The sequence below is a fragment of the Macrosteles quadrilineatus genome, unplaced genomic scaffold (genome assembly GCF_028750875.1).
Source record: "Macrosteles quadrilineatus isolate MER2022 unplaced genomic scaffold, UCM_ALF_1.0 Scaffold_2__2_contigs__length_208266976, whole genome shotgun sequence".
Lineage (NCBI taxonomy): Eukaryota > Metazoa > Arthropoda > Insecta > Hemiptera > Cicadellidae > Macrosteles > Macrosteles quadrilineatus.
Genome location: NW_026542595.1, coordinates 182907026 through 182926696, shown reverse-complemented (window position 1 = coordinate 182926696; position 19671 = coordinate 182907026). Strand labels below are relative to the sequence as shown.

General features: G+C 34.5%; 1 protein-coding gene across 1 annotated transcript; it reads left to right on the top strand.

Annotated features, from left to right (window-relative positions):
- Nucleotides 1-19671, top strand: LOC128987639 (uncharacterized). The gene is made up of 5 exons (XM_054408594.1): nucleotides 1-136; nucleotides 14440-14688; nucleotides 15758-15906; nucleotides 17035-17283; nucleotides 18678-19671. The coding sequence occupies exons 1-5, from the start codon at nucleotides 79-81 to the stop codon at nucleotides 18930-18932; spliced, it is 960 nt and encodes a 319-aa protein (XP_054264569.1). The 5' UTR covers nucleotides 1-78; the 3' UTR covers nucleotides 18933-19671.

Genomic DNA, 19671 nt, shown 5'->3' with positions numbered 1-19671 from the left:
ACTATATAAGCGCAGAGCGGCCGCCACGACCTGCTCAGTTTCAAGTTTGTCTTCCAAGAGTTAACAGTGATTGCAAATATGAAGAGCGTTCTAGTGTTTATTTTTGCCTTGAGCGCTGTCGCTTACGCCTACCCCAGTAAGTATTTTCATATTTCGTTTGCAATGTGTTAATAGACATATTTCTAAGTTTGAAGAGTTTAATTAGGGCATTTCCATAGACTAGCTCATATATAAGTTTCTTCATATATTTTACACGAATATAATCCAATATGTACTATAACACCTTTCGATGTATCTACTAATATTTTCATACAGTAAATATTACCAAGAAAGTAGAAATAGCCTTATGACCACTGAGACTTGTTGAAATGGAGCCTTTGTAACGTAGTTTAGGTATATACAATTGCTTATATATATTTAGAATGAACAAAGTAGCTGCAAATCGTATAGGTCAGTCTTCCTGAAACGACATGAAAGTTAAAATATTCACTACATGTTTTGTATAGTTTTCAAACATTACAATGACAAAAATGTGTATTGATAGTATCAATACACATTTTTATTGAGAGTATCCTACCTGTGGCTTTGAACACACAGCTCAATAATTCAATTTAATTTAATTCACTTCAATTCAATTTTAGTATTTCCGTGTTGTTCTTTCTTACTGTGCCATCTTGGATTTTAGTTTACAAGTCACTTTTATATTTAACTAGAGTTTCTTTTATATATAACTATAAATATTGGAGTATGAGCTATGTCTTTACCAATAGTTATGACTGAAAAGAGATTTTATTTTTAATTTACAATTACAAGGGTCAATGTTGTGTGTTTTCATGTCACATGAATACCTAGTTAGTAATCAGTTGATTAAAACAGTAATATTTAACGAGATTCTGGGTAATTGGAAGAATGATGCTGATTAAAATATTGTTAAGTAATGGATTTACATAAGTAAAAATGTGTTTTGAGGATATTTTCTCTTTAAAACTCTCCAATCTTGGAGGTTCTTTGGAAACACTTTTTTTAGTTTTGGCTAACTTGTCAACAGAAATGTTTTGCTACCCTTAGAATATGAGGGTGTTAATTTGTATTACTCAAAGTCAATTACAAACATTCTAAATTAAATATAAATCACGCGAAACCCATGTACACTAATGGGTTCCCAAATTAATCGACATGTTTTAAAAATTAATTCAACCTTTCCTACTTTCTAAACGAACTGTGAGCCGTATCACGCCATTCAAGATCATCAATGATTTCGGATAACGCATCATATGTTAAAATCTAATGCCTGTGGTTGATATGGGTTCCATTTGATAATATTTGGATTTTTTATTTAGGATAGTTTATTATTTGAGCTCTAGGCCTACTCATTGAATAATAACAGAGGGCTAGCAAAAGCTTGCAAATAGATCATGTTTTAGTTAAAATCGCTTTAAAGCATGGTTAAATAGCAAGAAACAAATAATGAACAAAACCTTCTGCTTGTCCATAAGGATAATAAATAATCTATGAAGGGGTACAGTAGAGCACGGAGCTTCAATCCCCGAGGTCCTGGGTTCAAATCCAAACACTAATGGGTTCAGCTTTGTGACAGACATAGCACATTACTGTAATTTACCACGCCTGAAGTAATTAGTAGGACGGTTTCCGGCTACATCATAGCTTGCTAGGACTTCCTTACACTTGTAAGAAGCCCATAAGTATATAAATATAAAAGACTTGTTGCCAAACAGTGTTGACTTTTTACAAATTTTCTGATTGAAATGTAAGTATAGGCTCACAAGAACCTTTACAAGCTTCAAATGTATATTACGTATTTGTTCTACAATGTTTACTGTCTCACCCTCATTAGCTTGTTAATGGTTTGTTTACATCATCTGACGTCACTGTAAGGGAGGCTCATTAGAGCAGACAACACGTTGACTTTATGTAAATACATGGTGTGACTCATGTGCAATATATACGAACAATCATATACATATAGAATGAAACATATCGAATATGCAGAGAAAAAATAACAGATTAAGTATACTGGCCTATTGTGATATAGTGAATAGTTAAACAAATTGAACTCAAAATCATGATGAAACATGAAACCTCCACACGTTGTGCGCACCAAAAATCTCACGTTGGAGTAGGCGTTCTATACGTGTGCTCCCGCTATCTCCGCGTTCCGCCATCTCCGAACCCAAATCTGTCCCGCCATCTCCGAATTCTTGAGTGACCCTTATAATCCCGTCATTGCCTGCGTTGGAAGCTGTCATTGCATCCACGGCTGCGAAGCCCCGTGGATGGAAGATTTAATGAAAATTTAACCCGTGGGTTAGGTTAGGTTAGGTTAGGTTAAGTTAGGTTAGGTTAGGTTAGGTTAGGATAGGACGGAAAGTCTTAACGCATGTAGTAACCGAGGATTATAGGGGTCACTCTGAAATTCGGAGGTGGCGGGACACGGAGATGGTGGGACGCGGAGATAGCGGGAGGTAACCGTTCTATAAACGGCCGTCGCGTAGACCCACGAATTTACAGAAAAGGCTGTCTTATTGCAGTAGTTTTGACTGTGGCTGATACTAATTCAGCCAGTGTTATCTTAAGAATTATTTGAACCGGCTGTTGAGACAATTTTTATTGTGATGCTTGCTTGGATATCAGGAATATAATTTTGAAAAATATTTGGTTCAGGTAATTTGATTCACGTTTAGTGTGCATAAGGTTAGTAAGCAATATTATATTTGTATTAAACCTTTTCTTGATAGAAGGTAAAACATTATTTTAGCACACGTATAGTCTCAGGATTTAGTGAGATCATCCTGCTAAGACAAACAACTTTAACATACTTTACCGACTCTGAACTCTTTTGATCTGATCTTCGTGACGTTCCAATCCAGTGAGCTGAAACTCTGCTGAATTGAGGCTGTTTTGTCAAGTAGGCTACTTCAACCAGTGATCCAAGCCCCATACCTTTCTGCAGTGTATGCCTATCTTTAAGACCGTATCGACTGTAATGCCATACATTGTACGGCAGTCGGCGATGTTCGTATGCACCATAGACAGTGTGTAGCCTAGTCTGTAATGTTCGTGTCACATGAAGGACATCCCATACGTGTCTGTATACCGTGCAGTACTGAGGTCAATGTACTGTCCTGTACTGACGAACAAAACCTCCCAGTACTGACGTAGCAGAACATAGAAAGCTTCATTGTTTATCTATAGCTGGAGTAGCTTATCTAGATAAATGAAACGATATACATAGTGCTCTCTACACGCCTTTTATAGTCAGTATAGTAATCAGGACTCTGGTTCGATTTGAAAAAAGCTAAAAAAGTTTTGATAGCTCAATACCAATACTAAACCAGCTGTCCTTAATTATTAGTATTTTGCATTGCATTTTGTAGACTTCGAATGAATTTTCTCCCTTATTTTTTGTTGTTCTGTAAGTTATATAACGTAAAAATGTGTTAGGTAATAATCTGTCCTTTTTGGATTTGCTTGGCTTAATAGTTGGCGTATCACAATCAATTTATATCAGCACACTCTATAATTTGTTAAATTCAATTATGTTTATTTTTATCAAAAAAACTGGCGTCGACATGAAATGGCTTATCTAATTCAATCCACAGTAAACCGTTTTATATAAATGACCATCACCAAACAAATAGCTGATCTTAGCCATTTATAAATCTGTCTCATTCCTTCAACATTCATCCTTCACCGAACATCGTTTTAAAAAATTCATTCTGTTTTGTCGGCGTTGTATCAAACTACTTCAATTATTTCGATATAATTATTTAATCTTGTGCTTTGTTTGTATTTTTGTATACTTTTTTGGGAGTTACCGGCTGAACCCTAATCTTGTTACTATCTAACGTCCACCTGTTATATAGCATCATTATTGATACCTCAATGATAGATTCTAGGGGTAAAATAAGTTGGTATTGAAACAGCAACTTTCCAATTTTAAGGTGAGCACTAAAACCTTCCGGTTACTTAGTGGATTAAATAATTGCTTCAAAACCTCTTCACACTTGTGCAATGATATTTAATTAATCTAAATGTACAATACAATGTTTCGAAAATCGATAGGAACTAGTCTACAATATGGGAGTTCCATGTGTATTTTTGTAACCAATATTTTAGCCTCAGGTTAATCCTGTATTTATATCCAACCGCCTATTGGCCTATCTTGACATCGGTGCACATTGTTGAGACCTGTTCAATGGGGATTTTCCATGACTGTAAGTAGACCAAAAGGCACTGACCGTTGGTGCACCTGTAGCATCTGCTGACGACTTTCAATTTCTGCCGTCCGTTCTTGGCATTAGCCGTTGTTGGCTACGTATGTATGTTGAAGGTTGTTGCACTCACTTCCTTTATGTACGACGTTTTATAAAAAAGTGTCATTTTGGTAGAGCATCCGCAATAGCATTGTAGTGGCTTTACGGTAAAGTATAATACATTTGAAGACAATAAATTCCCAAGAGACTGAGATGAAGTACAGATAATACCGCACCTTCAAATATGCTCATGTCTCTTCTTGTTACAATAATACCAACACATAAAAATAATAATAGATAAGAGATGAACCATTTTTTAGAAATCAAGGAAATCATTTTAGTTATCCTGTAATCCTGGTACTTCTATTCAAAGGACTTTGGAGCGGCAAACACATTTTGACCCAATTCACACAAACAAAAACACTGCGTTCTTTAAGCTCAAACATTCTTTACTCACACTTCCCAGTGCATGAAACAAACCTCGATTAACGGAAAACTACCTGATTCACTTACACCACCTACGCCACACCCACAATGTAACTTTGACCTTCACATCTCCTTTGGTATGTTCCACACGTTTCTCCCGCACAGGTGATCCCGGAAATGCCTATTGATTGGTAATGAACAAGAGACAAAGTATCTAGGAGGCATTGTGCAACAATGTTCAATGTAAACGACGCAGGCTGTGGCATCCGTATCCGGTAAATAGCTAATTGTTGAGCACCTCACGCTAAGGTGACCCCAGGATTCATTTGACAGCAATGTATACTTTTGTGAATTACGAAAGCCTTAATTGGCAATTAGTGTGGAAAACCTTGAAAGCTTCCATTAGGTGTTCAGTATACTGTTGTTACGATCAAGAGTTTTTACAGCTGATCATTGTCGTGAATCTGTATAAAGAAGATTAATTTAATGTGAGTTTAGGATATCAAAAAGTGAAAGATATTATAATTGGTGATTATGACGATCGTGGGCCTGGTCACGGAATTACTCTGACCAGAAACTGATCTAGAGAACCCTACTTATAGCAAGGGAGGATTTCTCTCTCTCCCATCCCTGGAGTACATTCTTTTTGTTAAGGGGACACCATCCCTGAAATTATTACGTGGAATGTAAATACCATAAATGTGTAACTAAGCCTTTTCGCCCCGTTGCTTTTAATGTTCAAGTTTTCTCACTTTCCAAAATTGGTCCAAAATCTTGATATTTTTGGTAGTTTAAACTATTATCTTGAGATTCGAATCTTAATAAAGTTTTGCTCTGCGCTTTTGTGTAGTTACATCATACGATATGATACATGTGCCACAATCTGAAATTCACATGAAAAGGTTGTATTTACAATTTCCGAAACCAACGGAAGTTTCGTAGTCTTATTCATTCAGTGAGTCAATCCAAATCTTGCTCTGTGACTAAAGGCAATTCCAGTTATCTGAATACATGTTGGTTTTACTTTCGCAATGTTTAGTGATGATCTATCTTTTACGACACTGGTCTACATTTCTCAAGAGTTGCAAATGTATAATGTCAACATAACATTATGTACAGTACATAGAAAAATTAGTGTTAGGCGACAAATCTTCACAAACAACTTTAATGTAAAATGTATTTGTGATGGATAACTACATAACACGCATATTGTTCATAGCCTAACAGACTATTAAATGATAAAAAAATACTATCCTATGGTATAACGTACTAGAAACCTTGGTCAAATATTTAGTTTCGGTGGAAAAGCTTCGATTATACATTTGATCTCATGTCCACCGAACTTTTAATAGCAAACTGATACGTCTATTTTTGTCAACCCTAACCTAACACAATTTAAAAAGCGTTCTCTTTGACTTAGGCAAACAGGTGTGCCTTAACAATGCTTTTCATGTTGCTCATTGGATTCATTATTCTAATTATTTTCCAATTATCAGCTGATTTAGCTAATAGCAGGTGTCATTATGGCTACAATGTACTAACTAATATTCTTACAAATATAGAAATCTTAATTATTATCATGTCTATAATGATAAATGTAGACACTAAATCACGTTCTTGGAATCTAACTTATTGGAACCAAATCGATTAATTTCGGTTGTAAATGTTTTTACTTATGTACACATCTGCGATGACCTTTGATTGACAACTTGCTAGAATAAACCAACTTATAATAAACTAGCTGTTACCCTCGGGCTTCACCCCGTTTGACTTCATAAGTATTAATAAAACTATTGATTGGTTAAGTTAAGCTGAAATAAACAAAACAGAATACAGTAATACAAACACATAATCACACCTTATTCTAGGTAATAAATTGAAAGAATAACAAACAAATAAGTACAGCTGAGGTATTTCTAACTTTAGGTACATGGAAAGTTCCTTTTAGAAAGGAATTACGACCTAGGGCAATTTATGAAATAATGGATAGTATTGCGCAAGGTTTCTCGTTATGACGAATATAAGTATGGTTTATGGGGGTGTGACTTGTAGTTTTCTCAAAATGTCATGGGTATTTTGGGATTTTTATATGGATATTCACACACCCTTAACCTCGACATATTCAGAAACCTATATCATTGTCTTAATGATACATCTACGCATTTCGGACAAAATAATAATCTTTTGGCGCATCGCCAACTATATGACGAGTTCAATTCAAGTTTAAACGATTGGTAGATTAAACATCAAGTCAGCTCTACCAATCAGGTTGTTACTGAGTTGTTTATATCGATGGTTGTTACTCAACTCATCCGGCTACTTTTTATTTCGACCTTTGACCTTGAGATCCTGATTATCAGCTGATTTCCTCACGATTACCTGCAGCTTCTCACCAATCAATCACAGCTGATCGTGATACTTTGACCTTGGATTGTTTATTTATAATCATGTTTTATGTAGCTAAAACTCCACGCAGTCATGTTTTCTTTGCTATGTTTTATTAAATACTACAGTAGTTTGCTGTGTTCGTGCTTTGCAATGGAATGAAGACGCACACGAGAATAATGTTCTACTGGAGAAAATTTCCACGTAACCGTTGCTTGTAGCAACGATACTCGTTGCATGTTTATTACATGTATACTGAATTCTGTTTTGGTAAGCCGAATCCGTGTACTATGACCAAAGAGCTAAAAAAGGTCTAACCTGAGCTAACCGGTTTATGCAAGATCGTTCAAGGTCGTTGTGCAAAAGTGCAAAATATTCATTTTCAGGAATATTCTACAATTATTTTATAACTATAGTGTTTTGTAAGGAAACAGGTCTCGACTTTTTACAATGACTGCTTCTGTAATAATAGTCCGATGATTACTATGCATAACTGAGGAATTACAAGTCTAGGTATGATTGAAAAACCTGTCTTGGAAACTTTGTATTGCATTTACTAGAATAATGCATAAGAAGATATCTCTATAAATTATTAAAGTGGCATTTAATAAATTGTAATAAGGCTACAGTTGTACGTGTAGAGAATAAAAACTGTATTCCATCGTAATCTATTGCTGTTGTTTTAAAAGTTTGTAGTTATCATGTTGCTATTTCTTGTTGTTAGAACTTTTTTTGTAAGGTATTTGATTATGTAGTATAGAAAAATAAATTTGAACTTTAATTTCCAAAATATTTTGCGTTATAATTAACTTTATTTTACAGCTACATGAAACACATTTGTAAATATTTGATACAATAAATTTAGATAGATCTTTTCATATCTTATATCAGAGTTTATCGGTGTACGCTATAGAATAATCAAACTGTGTAAAAATATTACAATATTCAAGCACATTTGATGGAATATTCACGAAGTTGTTTCAATCCAAGACAAATTCCTTTCCCAGTCTCAATTGCATACATGCTTAACGGAAAACGGAATGAGTCGAAATGACTCAACTCTTTCCAGTTTGTAATATTCCAAGTAATCTAGATTCTAGAACATGAGGTAAGCCTGAACAATTGTTATACGTTAATTATCATCATAACACTGTGCACAATAGACAGTTAAACTTATCTGTTACTGTAGTGACTATGTGGGAGGTGATACTTGAAACTGAAAAGTGATTAACTCAAGCATTACTCATGGTGATTCAAAATTATAAAACAGCACTGTTGGTCATAACTCATAAAGGCGATTCAATATTATAACTTTGTCACTGGCGTGAAACGAGGAGCCAAACAGGTTGAAAATAAAATATAGGACTTAAACACAGACAATATACTATATTTTATGTGACCAGAGTAGTTTCATGGTTTCATAGTGAATTGTTTCTTCTTACAAAATCATACTTTGTCTCAACTCCATAATCTGTGTCAAGAGCCTAATTCACTAGTTGCTTTTGTTTATATGTATCACTAAACGCACAGATTTTTAGATTTATAATCAAATGTATGTCCTACAGTATCCCGTTGAGTGAATAAAATATGTAAAAATCTTAAATTGTTGACAACACTAGCGGTTTACAGAAGTTTTAATATACCTTTTAGCCTATATCCTGAGTGGGTTTTTCCCCACTGACAAAACCAACCCTCTACCACACCCCTATTTTGTACCCTTTTAAAGTAGATATCGCAGCACACCTTAAATTCCTTCCAGAACAGCTGATAACGCCAGATTAGACCTGAAAGACAACTAAGACGAAGAAGCGCTCAGAACTCGTGTTCTTGTTGTACTCAGTGACCGAAGCCGTGACCTTCTCAAGGTGAGCTGATCACACTGACCATCACTAACTGGTAACTGGTCTCAGCCGGGTTTCCCCAACCAACACAACACTTGATTGAACACGTGAGATGAGACGGCGTATTTGGACGTTTCTTTATCCTCTCCTTAGTATCCTTAAAATATCCCGTTTCTTTTAATCTTGCTGATTAAAGATTATACTAAGCTTTTAATAGTAGTTTACGCAACGATTGCGTAAAGACTATTAACGCGAGTTGCGTACACTACTTTACCTACGACAGTTTTTTAATTACTAACAATCTGGTTTTAAATTACTAAAAATCACTACTCATTACTTCTTAGAGAGGTTATGTTTTCGTTTATTGTCAGTGCCAATGAAAGGAAAGTGATGCAACGACTTATTGTATAATCAGCTGGTTTCATGTAATTACGTGTTTGTAAAACTTTGTTAAAAAAATACGTTACCTTTTTCAGGGAATGTGTTCTGCTAGCAGCATTCTTACCATAAATACTGCATCAGGTACAATTAGGAAAATTTTGCATTTTGTTTTTGACAACTGAATGATTATAGTGAAACAGTTTATTTACAGTTACATCTCATCATCGAATATTATAGAATATTATAAACAGTTTGTTCTCTCATTTCCATCTCGTCAACTTCACTTTCACTAACTGACATTATTAAATCAGTTTAATCTACCTTCCTTTAACTTCCACAAACTTAGGAATACGCGAGCATCAACAGGAACAAGTCAGATCAACAATTAAATTGGTCAACTGATCAGCTGATCAGCTGTTTAGTTGACGTTCGAAGCATTACAATTTTAATTAAATCTCTCAATACTTGAACCTCATTGGTCCGTTACCTGTGTTGATATGAGAAAAACTATGCTGATAAGAAATGAAACTATGCTGATATGAAAGTAAACAGCTGTTAAGTGAAACTTTTCAATTCTAAGAACTGAACTGAAATGGCTACTTTAAAAAACGGTCGTAGGTAAAATTACTAGTGATTCCTGATTCGTCATTGGGAGTTTGATTTATTTGTTTATTGCCTTTTAAACAGCAGTGTTTCCCTAATCAGCACAAAATGGATTGGTAATTTGATTATGCATTTTTTGCATCTGATTATTACGAAGACTCCGTATCTTTATCTTAACAACCAGGGGGAGGATTCTCTTAAAAACCAACATGTATCAATTAATCAATCAATTATATCAATTATTATAAGATGGTGACACCATAACATGATTGACAATGTGATTGAGTATTTGTGTGTTTCTGGTATCTCAACTCTTTCAACTCTACTATATCTTTTTTATTGCTGAGTTAACATTAAGCTTTTGTAAAATAACAGAGCATTTTGGTGAATTTGTTTACCTACTAATCTATGGATTTGTGCTGTCAGGTTTCCCCCTAACTAACATTAAATTGAACATGTGATGATGTATTTGAACGTTTATTTTGACAAAGCTTCCGTTTCACTATCTTGCTGGGTTAAAAGTTTAAATGAAGAGTTGTTATAAATATAGTGTGTTCTGAGTTGTCATTGTTGATCTATTTTATTTATCTAATGGCTTTGAGTGAATAAAGTTCTTCACTTTAGAGACAGTTCTCCTCACATGGATACATATAATTTATTTTCTACGTTCTTTTGACACACCCTTCGTAACTTCTATGTTTAAATTCCGCGTTGCAAAATATTTTATCCTTCTAAAGTACACATTTTTAGTACGTCATCATGGCGTGTACATTAAATGCCAATTAATTAACTTTAGAATATACATTTAGATAAGGTAGGCAGATTAAACGAAACAATGTCATCATTCCTAGTAATGCTATTGTACAATTGTGAAGCAGTGTGAAATGGGAATGCCAGCATAGATGGAATACCTGGAATAACAGTATGGGAATAACAGTCGTGTCGCTAGAAACCTGTACTCCATTTGGAGGTCAGACTGATTGTTTACATAGGTTTGTCAAAGTCAAAGTCCTTTATTCAACCAGATTAACAATACATTGCATTGGCCAAGTCAAGAGATTACATTTTTATGAAATTAATTAACTACTAAATACATTATATACAAATCGTTTTCTAGTATGTACTTTTACTAGCAAAAACATTTACTAATATGAATTTTGGTTAAAATCGTATTAATGCCTTTATAATTAAGGAACGAACAGTAGTCTCAGAGTAATAAGCAATGATTGTGAACTTAGATTGGATTTTTTACTATGCCGACTCGACAGGGTGTGTATTTTAAGATGATTGACGATTGAGAGTACAATACTCGAGATGACAGCTTTTACTGATCAGGATCAGCTGGTTGTTTGTTTTTAGTCATGCACATTTAAACCCTAATGGTCATCCAGCTGATAAACTGTACTGTTGATGTAATGAATTAGCGGGTCAAGCATTGGTAGAGAGAGCTACCACAAAAAATATGTACTACCAGCTCACTCCTATCGGGGGAGTGAGCTGGTCTGTACAGCTCGGGGCTTCAGAACCCGAGGTCTCGGGTTCAAATACCGCCAATCACCAATGTATTTTTATCAATGTGATAAGGCCACGACCCCCTAGGATTAGGCTGGAGTAATGTGTAAAACAGTCCTATGATGTGGAGGTGGGACAGAAAAAATGATGTCACAAATATTAAAAGCTGGCTTACCAAACAAATTACCTACGCATGGACAATTCTAAAAATATAAATGATTCAAAATGTTTCAACTTGCAAAATTGTGATTCGTAAACCGTCGAATGCTAATCGAATGCTGGATCAGTTCCAACTTGATGTTTATGTTTTGGCAGGATAAACTTCGGCTTGTAACAAAGGCACATCAAACATTCACGTCTCGAAGTGTTTGACGCCTTACATAAGAGTGGATGTTTAGCATGGGTAATGCTAGCATTGTGTTCTCTTAGCGAAGGTGTGGCGGTGTTAGCAAGGAATGTTTAACACGAGTTAAACAAGCTTCAAGGCGAATATTGCGTTAGGGTTTGTTTGAAGAGGAATGTTAGTGAGAGTTATTCTCAACTATTGGGAAAATAACAGATCAATCGTACTTCCTTGGATTTATCATTCGACTTTAACAATTTTTAATAGTAGTTTACGCAACGATTGCGTTAAGTGAGTCTTTACGACACGAGTAGAAAATTTAGAAAAACTTCTACGAGTGTCGTAAAGACTATTAACGCGAGTTGCGTACACTACTTTACTTTTTTAATTACTATCAATCTGGATTTAATTACTAACAGTCACTACTGATAACTTTTTAGAGAGGTTATGTTTTCGTGTATTGTCATTGCCACTGAAAGTGATGCAACGACTTGTTGTATAATCAGCTGATTTCCTGTAATTACGTGTTTGTTAAACTTCGTTAAATATTACATTGCTAGCATCATTCTTACCTGACATTTTTAAATCGGGTAATCTGCCTTGCTTTAACTTCCACCAACTTAATTAAGAATACGCGAGTATCAACATGAACAAGTCGGATCAACAATTAAATTGGTCAACTGATCAGCTGATCAGCTGATTAGTTATTAGTTCACGTTCGAAGCATTGCAATTTTAATTCTTTTCTCTCAATACTTGAACCTTATTGGTCCGTTACCTGTGTTGATATGAGAAAAACTATGCTGATATGAAAGTAAACAGCTGTTAAGTGAAACTTTTCAATTCTAAGAACTGAACTGAAATGGCTACTTTAAAAAACCGTCGTAGGTAAAGGTATTTTCTGTTTGATCAAGTATGCACGAGTGGGGCATCATCACATGTACACAATCCATTGGTGGTTGGCGGGATTTGAACCCGGAACCTTGGGATTCGAGCCCTTGCTCTACCACACACATCAGACCAGCTCGCTCTGAAAAAAGGCAGAAGCCATTTAATTCTTTTAAACTGCACCTTGTTATATTGACAGTTTATTTTTTAACTTTGTCAACATTTGTTTTAGGCATACTAAATAATAATAATGAAAAGTAACCATCTATACGTGTTTTACATATATGCATGGACTGGGCAGAAACTTACCTTATAATCTTTTAGCTCCATAAAGATGACAAATCTAAGGAGAAACTTATATGTTTACAAACATGATTCAAGCAATCACGGTTTACTAGAAACTAGAACAAACCGAACAAACCTAAACACAAACTAAACGTCTGTTCATTTTTTTTATCTGTTTATACATTTTAAAATATACCTAGGCCCTACCAGTACTTAAAATTATGTACCCTTATTGCTAATCAAATTTAAATATGTATTTACTACGCTAAAGTCGGTTTTAGAATGCATTGTTCAACTAAAGAATGAGTTGCATTCACGCTAAAATATAAAAATGCTTGAAAGATTAAAGAATCAATAATTGGTTTTTACTCTTTACTCTCCCATGGCTGGATTTCGAAACGTCTATTGTAGTCTAACAACAATGGCAAGGTCTTGCTTCCTTTCAACAATACAATGTATCCAGCTTATCGTGGAAATCCTTTTTTTATCCCTTTTTGCATGTAAATTCCCACATTTTTTGAAATTTTGAATTCTTTTAAAATTACATTTATTGGTGAACGAGCATGATCAAGATTTTAAAAGTAAAAGAGCAATGGTCAACATAGTTTTTTATCAAAATATTGCGAAATTATTCCATTTTATCCCGAATTCACCAAAAAATATCCCCAAACTGGGATATAAATCCCACAGTGGACTGTGATGGACCTTGAGTGACATCCGGAGTGACGCAGGTTGACTCATCACAGGTTAGCCCACGCTGAATATAGTGGAGTTTATCTTACTTTGTGGGTGTTGTCGAGTAATTATTGTATTTCCAAGGAGAGAGTTATTGATACTTTGCTACGAAACATAGATTTTCTAAAAGTCTCATGATAACATCTGTGATAGTTTTTGGTGTAAATTATAGGTTCTAAAATTTTATACTCTTTAATTTTGTCTATAAATGTTTAAAGTAAGCCCCCATGCCCCCGTTCCTACTTTAATATACAGTGTTCTCTTATGGAACATAATATTATTACGTTTAAAGTAATCATTTAAAAAAATGCTCAATTGTTTACAATTAGTTGTAACTAGGTGAAACGAAGCCCGTAAAATCGATGGTTACTTTTAAGGCTTACGATAATTAATCTAACTGCGATAAATAAAGTGAAATTATCAAAATTTAACATTTAGCTTTGATTAATGAGGAATAAATAAGTGTAAAAATAATAATGACTATTGCGCAAGTCACAAAGTATGGTTTGGTTATTCAATGAATAAAATATGTTCAGTACGCTATCGGAGTTATTATTACCATGTTAACTAAAATCGTGTTGATGGATCAACATAGCCCGGGCCAGTCCCAGGTAGACAGGATCCATCATACAGACTATAGTTCGCTGCGTAAAGATCTCTGCATTAACGACTAGTCATTTTGAGTTTTTAAAATGATTTACAGTTCTTCAAAGCACCTCCCGTGATATTTATTATTTAATTGATCTCAACCAAACTTAATTTTCCAGGGCCGGGTGACAAAGAAGAAACAGAGGAGAAGGATGACTACCTTCCCAAGCGCAACGGTGATGTGGACCTCTTCTACGTTCCTCTGCAGCGATCATTCCCCAGAAGAACTCCGTTCCAGTTCACTCTGACCGACGACCTCGTGCCTCCCCCCTTCCACCAAGACCCATTCTTCCGCTCACCCTCCAACCCATGGGCCTCTCCCGCTGAGGAGGATCCTCAAATGAACAACCTGATGAGGGAATTGCAACGTGAGTAAAGAAATGAAGTGGGAACTTTAATAGCAGTTTGCTAGAGCAAGAACATCAGTTAAAAATGTGTAGAACTTAAAAATGTTGGTATTGTGAACCTAAGTTTACAAATATAGGTGCACCAATCCATTGTCTACACTTAGAATAGTCTGGATTTGTCTAGTCTACAAATCCTAAAGCCATGTTTACACAAGGCCATAGTAGGCAGACAGGCTACCTCAGGCAGGATGCCTTAGATAACTTGAAATACACTAACTGAGGAAGGTAACCATAGCCTGCCTACTGGACTCGCAAATCACGGCTTAACTATAAACCTTCCCCTAAATCAAGAGCAAAATCATCTAGTTCATAAAGCGTGGATCAAACCCAGCTCTAGAGAAAGGGAATGATAACAATACTTTTGGTTTCTGTGGTTAAAGTAGAAATTTGTATTAAGTTTCTGAAAAGATTCCCATAAGTGGTAAACTGAAAAACATTTAAAATGTCCGGGGTTTTTATTTCCCATGATGATATAACTATTGCATAACAGTGAGATAAACTAATGATTGTATGTTTTGAAGCCTTCCATTGCAGTGACTAAACTACTCTTGCTAAAAACCTTTAAATAACAAACACATTAACTTTTTTGATACATACATAGTCTCTTCTGTCCCACTTATTATTATTAGGAAATAATATTTATTCACATATCACAGTTCCTTTTCCTCCTTCATGTGTCTTCTCTTTTCTCCCTTCGTCTCATCTTCAACTCTTCTAACCAGCTTCTTCTAGGTCTTCCTCTTAGCCTCCTTCTTTCGTCATTAATCTTTTTCCCTATGAATTCACATCTAGACCAAACAGTCTTGCTCTTTTTCATATAAGTTACTCTCCCTTTAAATCTATCTTTAGCTTACACCTATTCTTTTGGTCCCTCCATTCAAAATTCTATCCCACCTTGATTTACTCTGTAATAGCAACCCTTCTTCTCAGTTCTCCAGTCTATGTTCTCCTCCAAGCTCTTTCCAAAACATTTCATAGTTCCACAACCATAACAACATATAACATGTCTCATAGATATTTTGATTCACAGAGATGCTGAACGACATGAGACGTCAGGTCACAGAGCTCCTCCACAAGAACCGACCACAGTTCCCGGAGATTGAAGTAGATGACAGTGTTGGAACCAGGGTCGGTGGAACTGACGATGCTCCCAAGAACAAGACTACTTCCACTACCAAGGTAAGTAACTTAATTACAGTCATGGCATGTTGATTTTATCCTCACACTTAACTAATGGTTGAAAACATACAGAAAATGTATAAAGTTGGTATTTATATTGTGTTTGTGTTTTAAACACAATTAACAAATTTCCCAATAGAATGGCCCAAACCTTGATCTACTACTAATCTAACACCAATCTTTTGTTAATTTTTTTATTGATAGTCCAATGGCAAATAGTATTTGAATTTAATCAATCTCACGAGGTCAGAACCAGCAGCATCCTAATTTGGGAGTCGTGGTGACAGATAGACTCTTTGAGATACAGATTGTTTAAGATTTCCGAAATTCGGCCTCACGCCTAACACAGTTTACTTTTTTTGTTTTAAACTTAAGTTGCTTACATCTTACAAGTTTTTTTCAAATTTTTTCATTGACAGCAATTATTAATAGACACACACTTTACTTTGCCTGATTTATTGAATGACTTTATGCCGTACATAAAAAATAACATTCTAGGAAACCTATAGGGCAGCAAGAAAAAGTTAATGCTATCCTATAATTGATGTCAGTGCTTGATTTCTTGAATTCTAGGTACCAGAAATTATATCTACTGGGACTATTATTATTCACACTATCCTACTATCACTGCATCATGACAATTAATTATGCTTAGCACGACAAAAATATCTGTACAATAACAAGTAGCATCATCAGTATTGACCCCCCCCCCCTTTTAAAATGGCTCATTATAAACCATTAAATGTTGAATAACTAATGACTATTTTAAATTTGATATCTTCAGTTGCTGAGCGGAATGGAATTGTACAATATTTAACAATCACAATTAAACCTCACAGATCTAGTACTAATGAAACAGGTGACTTTATCTTATCTATTGATTATTGGATTCTGATGACACATCCCATCTATATGGACCTATAGACAGTGACAGGAACCTATGGTCGGCTGACAGTCCTTTTATATTTCCCGATAATTTAGACATAGATCACTGGATAAATAAATACATTTTTAAAAGTTACAGGAAAAGACACAATCATTTTTTGTAAACAACAAGTAGTATCGCAACTGACACTAACGATAGGTAATAAAGATATTTATGTTACTTATTATATTTAACTTTTTTAGGTGATTGACGGACATGTCGTGACAGTCAATGAGACAACCTTTTCAAGTGGAGATGACAACATGGGAGCAGTCTTCCGTATCAAGGTAGTCGAAGTCCATCCTTCCGAGACACCAGAAACCGAGGAAACAGAATCTGAGAAAGAACCTGAGAAACCCGTAGAACCTGAAATTGCTGAGCGCGAACCCACAACCAGTAGGTCTGAATTGGACGATAATCATGAAGAAACAAACGAAATTCCCAATGCGAAGGTAGGTAGCGAAGTCGACGACTTAAACGCTTGAGAGTTAACCATAACTAACGCATTGTAAACCGGATTCAATCCGATGCCATATGACCAAACTTCATGTAGTTTAAAAGACTAAAGTTCATCCATTTTAATTTTAACTGAGTTGTTTTTTTACTTTTTTAGTAACATGTGTTTAATGTATGTATTGTTAACGGTAGCTTTACACTTAAAATATTAAACAGCTGTTTAATGTATGTTTTATAGTATGGAAATACTAATAAATACTTGTTATAAATATGTTGGTTTGTTTTTTAACCATATCATGAACCTCATAACCTTTGGTGAAGGCAGAAGTATTCTGAATAACTGATTGTTAACAGCTGATATTCATTGATTGTACTTACATCTTACTTTATTAATATTCCTTTTTGTAATCTGGTGGTAGAGGTAACAAAACGTAATTTCTCGCTCAGATTATTAAACATTTTGGTGTTAATTGTTTTTGCTGTAACACTCCTTGATATTACTTTGCTGTTTTTTTTTTGTTTAATGTGAAGTTTAATTATGAAAAACTAATAGTGGTCAATATTGGTCATAGAGTATTCAGTTCTACTATTTTTTTCCAATATCAACTATCTCCTAAAAGTTATTTTCACAGTATTTTTCAAAAAGAGATATTTATAACATTTGAAGACATTCAAAGATGATTTTCTTTTCTGAAAATTTTCGTATGGTTTCTTTTACTGTATTATGGTGATGGATGCATGTTCACTTTTAATGATTCGTTTACATTTTGCCTCAAACATTTTGTATTTTTAGAAAATGAAAAAAATACAGTTTAGATGCTCTATTTGAATTATTTTCTTGTCAAAAGCTAGGTACTGTACTCTAAAAGTTAGCAAACAAAAATATTGTACTTGCATTTTTTAAACATGGATTACTGAACAATGGTTTTTACTGGATTATTTCATATTTTTACTGGAAGTATGGAAGTTCAGCGTTTCTTACTTTTATTCCGGAAACAATTCAAATAAAACCTTTGCAAATTGATATATCAACCATACAATAAAATGCAACTATAATTTGTTACTCCTATTTTGAATGTATATTGCAATTAGTATTACAGTGACAAACTACACATTTTAATTTATAATGTTGCAGCCAATTTACTCAATACTTTCCTAACACATAATCTAGACTCAAATTGTAAACCTCTTTCAATCTGTTTGCATCTACTACTATTTTCCAAACTTTATTTCAATGCTTCGAAAGAGATCTTAATCATGAGACTTAATTTTTAGCCTTTTTGGTGAGCTGTTCATTATATTGTTGAACGATCAAACACCGTCAAAACTGTTGAAGGCAAAATGTAGACGGATCCAGCAGTGTACGCTTTACAACTCCGTTCCTTATCAGGTCCAATACGAGATGAACCCTGAGTTGGATCCTTCACTCAACGAAATCGAGGATTTCTCTGTAGATGAGTTCGGTCCGCACAAAGAGAACTTCCACGACTTGAGCGAAGACACCAAAGTGAACGATTACCTCGCTGACCAATCACAGCACCAACAGCTCATCATGATGGACCCAGACTCTGAATTCATCCAAACAGAATTTCGCTCAGTTTACCCTCAAAGAAATGAAAGATTAGAGCGATTTAGATACCTTTAAGTTTGAGTTGACGATTAGGGTTACCAGAAAATTTGCATTTGATTATTTCTGTTCTTGGTTAGAGAATGTTGAAGATAAACGTAATTTTGAAAGCATCACAAAACTATCACATATAAATTACTTGCAAATGCAATTCTGGTAACTGAGGTTCGGCTAAACTCTTTTGCACTGTTTAATTTCCTTGTTTTCCAATGTTGTTTTACATTGTAAAACTTGGTTAAAAACATTTTTTTCAAAATTACTTTAAACAAGTGCGACTGAGTTTAGTTCATGTATTAGTTTTGAAAATGAAACAAACGAATATACAATGAAAATTATTGAATTCATACACCATGACTTGCCTTTTGTAGTGAACTAGCAAAACTTTCTTGTCTTTTATTACTCGTTGTGACTATTTCTTTATGTGATATTTATAGTTTTAAGTTTTTATTTAGGTTTCTTGCCAAAATAATCTTGTTGTGACTTTAATTTCTAAGACTGTTCTAGATCTGAACTAAAAACAATTTTTATTCACCTTTTTTAGGATAGCTAACTTCTGATGTATACATTATATTGCATAATCAGTATTACTATTTTATATTTATTAAATCCAAGTATTACTTTTAAGATCAAATAATGTTGATTGATTAAAGATCCGCATTTTCATATTGATTCAAACACGTTTCGCCACCACCTACATTTTAATGATTCAACGACTGTAAATTTTCCAATCTTTTACAATATAAATGTTTTAGTTTGA

Coding starts and splice junctions, on each gene's coding strand:
- LOC128987639 (XM_054408594.1), top strand. CDS start 79: ATGAAGAGCGTTCTAGTGTTTATTTTTGCCTTGAGCGCTGTCGCTTAC. Junction 14,689..15,757: donor CCTGATGAGGGAATTGCAAC/GTGAGTAAAGAA, acceptor TTTGATTCACAG/AGATGCTGAACGACATGAGA. Junction 17,284..18,677: donor ACGAAATTCCCAATGCGAAG/GTAGGTAGCGAA, acceptor GTTCCTTATCAG/GTCCAATACGAGATGAACCC.